This window comes from Talpa europaea (assembly GCF_964194135.1).
Source record: "Talpa europaea genome assembly, chromosome: 8".
NCBI classification, from domain to species: domain Eukaryota; kingdom Metazoa; phylum Chordata; class Mammalia; order Eulipotyphla; family Talpidae; genus Talpa; species Talpa europaea.
The window spans coordinates 8,822,905-8,826,786 of NC_140075.1; the positions used below are offsets into that span (position 1 = coordinate 8,822,905).

Genomic DNA, 3,882 nt, shown 5'->3' on the forward strand with positions numbered 1-3,882 from the left:
TGCTCATGGTGTCATATCCTTAGGTTTGCTGTATGATGATGGTGACATCACACATTGAAACAGTCATTTATCTGCTTGAGTTTACTCTTCTGTATGGGGTGGGGCAGGACCTGCTTCACTCTGCTGCGTGTGTCTGTCTGCTTCTCCCAGCACCATCTACCCACTTTCCCTGCTCCAGTCCCCGCCCTGGCTTCTCTGTCGTAGAGTCATTGTCCATCCTGATGAGGGTGGGTTCCTGGTCCCTCATTATATTCCAGTGGCCGGCCTGTCTGTTTTTGTCCCAGTGCCACGCTGCTTTAACTATTAGAGCTTTATTGTATGGGCTGGAGTCTGGAGTGAGCTGCCTCCATTCTTCCTCTTTGTGTCAATATTGTTTTGGGTGTTCGGGGTCTTTAACTTTTCAGTATTTTTTTTTTATGTCCTTGGAGAATTGCCACTGAAGTACTTATTGGGATTACATTGAATCTGTAAATTGCTTTGGGTCAGATGTGCATTTGGTAATGTTGATTCTTTCAAGCCAAGGGCAGGGGATACCTTTCAATTTCTTTTTCTTTTTTATTTCTTTTTACAATATATTTTCTTTCATCTTCACCTCCTTTGTTAATTTATTCCATGGTAATTAGTCTCGTGATTATAAGTGGGATTGATTTCTTCACTTCTCTTCTAGTTCATTTTGTGCATATAGAAGGCAATTGATTTTCATGTGTTGATTTTGTCAGCTTCCAACTACACTGATGTGGATCATTGACTTAATTTGTTGTTTTCAGTGGAGTCTTTAGTGTTCTTAGTGTATATTATGTTGTACAACTGTTTAAAATGTGCTTAAATGTTTAAATTCATACAATCTTGTGGCACTTAATATTTTATTAATTTAAACTTTTATTTATTTTATACACAAGTGGCAAAATGTAGGCTATGAATAGTCTCAGCATATGTTTATAATACCCTGATTCAAGTTCTTAATTTAATACACATATTGAATTCTCCTTATATATCATAACTTTATTGTCATTAAACCCATAAATTTTATTGACCAGTAAACTATGACAGTATCAAGAGTTAATTTTAACAAAGTTTTTATCATCAGATAAATAAAAATGCCAATGATTTAAAATAACAGTAGCAAGTTGTCAACCCAGATGTTTATGTATCAAGATTATGTCATCTTTTAAACGTTGCTGGCTGCCTACAAATTTGCTATGTGCCCTGCGGGACTCTCCTGGGCTGAAGGCAAGGTCAGCCTGATTCCCTCAGAGGGTGACCAGTTTAAGAAACAGTTAAAGAGCCTGATGTCCAATTGGGAATACATTTTATATTGAAATATTTTGGTGTGAAATTTTCAAACCTCGGACGTCACGACAGGAAGGAAACCAAAGGTGGATGCAGTCAGTAGAGAGGAGATGGGGCCAAACAGCAAGTGCCTCAGGGGCTTTTCACATCCCCAATTTAAACCTCAAATTCTTTATGTGTTTACCTCTACACTAAATGATGATATCATTCATGGTTTGTAAATCTGATGAGTTTTCTTGTTTGAAGAACTCCACATGGAAATGCAAACACTCTGGGTGAGATCCCTGTAATAAGGTGCCCAGAAGGACACTGTTCTCAAATTCCCAGGCATTCTAGGGAATTAAATAAATGTGGATAAACACACGTGTAAGTGTGGTGTGATGATGTGAGTGCCGTTCCTCAAATGTTTCTGGAAATATTAGAATATTGTGCAGTGCACAAGATATTATTTTGATTTTACCATTATAGTTTCCTAAGTTCCTCTATTGTTTCTTTTTTTTAAAGATTTATTTATTTATACAAGAGCTGGGGTACAGGACAGAGGCGTGGGAGGGTGAGAGCTGGGGTGAGAGGTGTGGGGGGTGAGAGCCAGATTGACCGAAATACACTGCTGAGGGGAGCAGCGGGTGAGGCAGGAGAGGTCTGCCGTGCCATGTGGGTAGCTCCCTGGCTGGCCTGGAACTGAACCCGTACTGCAGAGGCTGCGGACAGCTTCACAGCACTGTGCTGTACCCACTGTACCACCAGGGGCTCCCCCTTTAATGTTTCTTAAAAAAAACCTACCCACTATATACTGTCAGTTTTTAGTGATTATACTGCACCTGAAAATAACAGCTTTCAAGTCTCTGTCTTATCTCTGGTGTCCACTGTACTTGGCGTGTTTATGGGAAATGCCGGAGGCACCCACATGAGAGCTTCTGGGAGGGTCTCCACCACGTTACGTGTGGTCCTTATCGACAGAAGGTCATGACTACTTGATTCACTGTGGATCTTCGGGCCTTATTTATGCTGTGAAGGCCTCACTCACCAACTAAAGGGGCCTCTGTCCTACCCATGTCCCCTGGTCCCACACGTGACCCTGAGGGTCAGTGACATTAGAGGGGAAGCTGCCTTAGAGACTGGAGATGCTTCTCCAGTGAGAAAACATCGGCCGGGACCACATAATTGGAGAACAGCAAAGAGCAGATAGAAATTCAAACACCAGTACATACAGAATATCAAAGAATATCTAAGTGTTAACAAGAGAATCAAGTAAAGCTAGAGGGGTATATGGAGTCATCTTAAATATAATGTAAAAATAAGAATATATCTTTAATTATACAATGGAATTACCTGTAACTATACAAATATAAAGGGGAGAATGATGTGAAAATTTAAATTAAGTGTCTCATAATGGAGATATTACTCATCTTCTCTACTACGTTTTGGTGAGTCTCCCCTTCATCAGTTTTCCCACAGCTGAATTCATGGCTTGGTTCCTCAGACTGTATATGACGGGATTAAAGGTGGGGGGCACCACCGTGTCGAACATAGAAATGACCAGATCAGACATGGACAGCATCCCTGAGGTCGGCTTCAGATAAGCAAAGCATCCAGTGGAGACAAACAGCACCACAACTAGCAGGTGGGGAAGGCAGGTGGAGTAGACTTTGGCCTTCCCTTCTGTGGATGGGATCTTCCTGACAGCAGAGAAGATGTGCACATAGGAAATGATGATGAAGATGAAACAGCAGATACCCCAGACCACACTAATTAGTATGGGGACAAGTTCGTTTATTAAATTCTCTGAACAAGAAATAGCCAATAACTGGGGGATGTCACAGAAGAACTGATGGACCACGTTGGACCCACAGTAGGACAAGGATAAGATTCCATCTGTGTGCATCACAGCATAGAGACCCCCACACAGCGAGGACACAGTTGTCAGCTGCACACACCTGTCCCTGCTCATGAGCACCTCATAGTGCAGGGGGTGGCAGATGGCAGCATAGCGGTCAAGGCTCATCACCGTGAGCAGGTAAAGCTCTGTAGCTCCTGAAACCACCGCCATGAAGACCTGGAGGACACAGCCCAGGAAGGAGATGGAGCTGCTGTGCCTCAGAGAGTTGGCAATGGACTTGGGGACCATGGCTGAGATGAGGCAGAGGTCCGAGAAGGACAGACTCCTCAGGAAGAAATACATGGGGGTGTGGAGATGCCAGTCCAGGGTGGTGATGAGGACGATGAGCCCGTTTCCCAGCAGGGCGCACAGGTAGACCAGGGAGAAGAGCAGCAGGTGCAGGAAGCCCATGGCCCCCTGTGTGGGGAACCCCAAGAGGATGAATTCTGTCACGGCCGTGAGATTGGTCACCCCTGGAGCCATCATCTGTGTAAATGTGGGGAGGAAGAAATCACCACCGCCCCGTCTCCCCAGGTGAACATAACTGGGCGACTTAAGTCAATCTCAGCAGCTCCTCAGCACCCACACGCTTGGTCCTCCCGAGTCTCATCCCCAGTCATTCTCTGAGCAGCGCCATCCTGTCAAACCACTGCATTTTCAGCTCTTCTAAAGCAAACCATCACGTTGTCCAAACAATCATGTGAGGGACACTG

General features: G+C 44.0%; 1 protein-coding gene across 1 annotated transcript; it reads right to left on the reverse strand.

Moving 5' to 3' along the window:
* Window positions 1–2,682: 2,682 nt before the first annotated feature.
* Window positions 2,683–3,652, reverse strand: LOC311176197 (olfactory receptor 14A16-like; the record flags this gene model as incomplete). The annotated part of the gene is made up of 1 exon (XM_084241496.1): window positions 2,683–3,652. The coding sequence occupies one exon, from the start codon at window positions 3,650–3,652 to the stop codon at window positions 2,708–2,710; it is 945 nt and encodes a 314-aa protein (XP_084097622.1). The 3' UTR covers window positions 2,683–2,707.
* Between the last annotated feature and the right edge of the window lie 230 nt (window positions 3,653–3,882).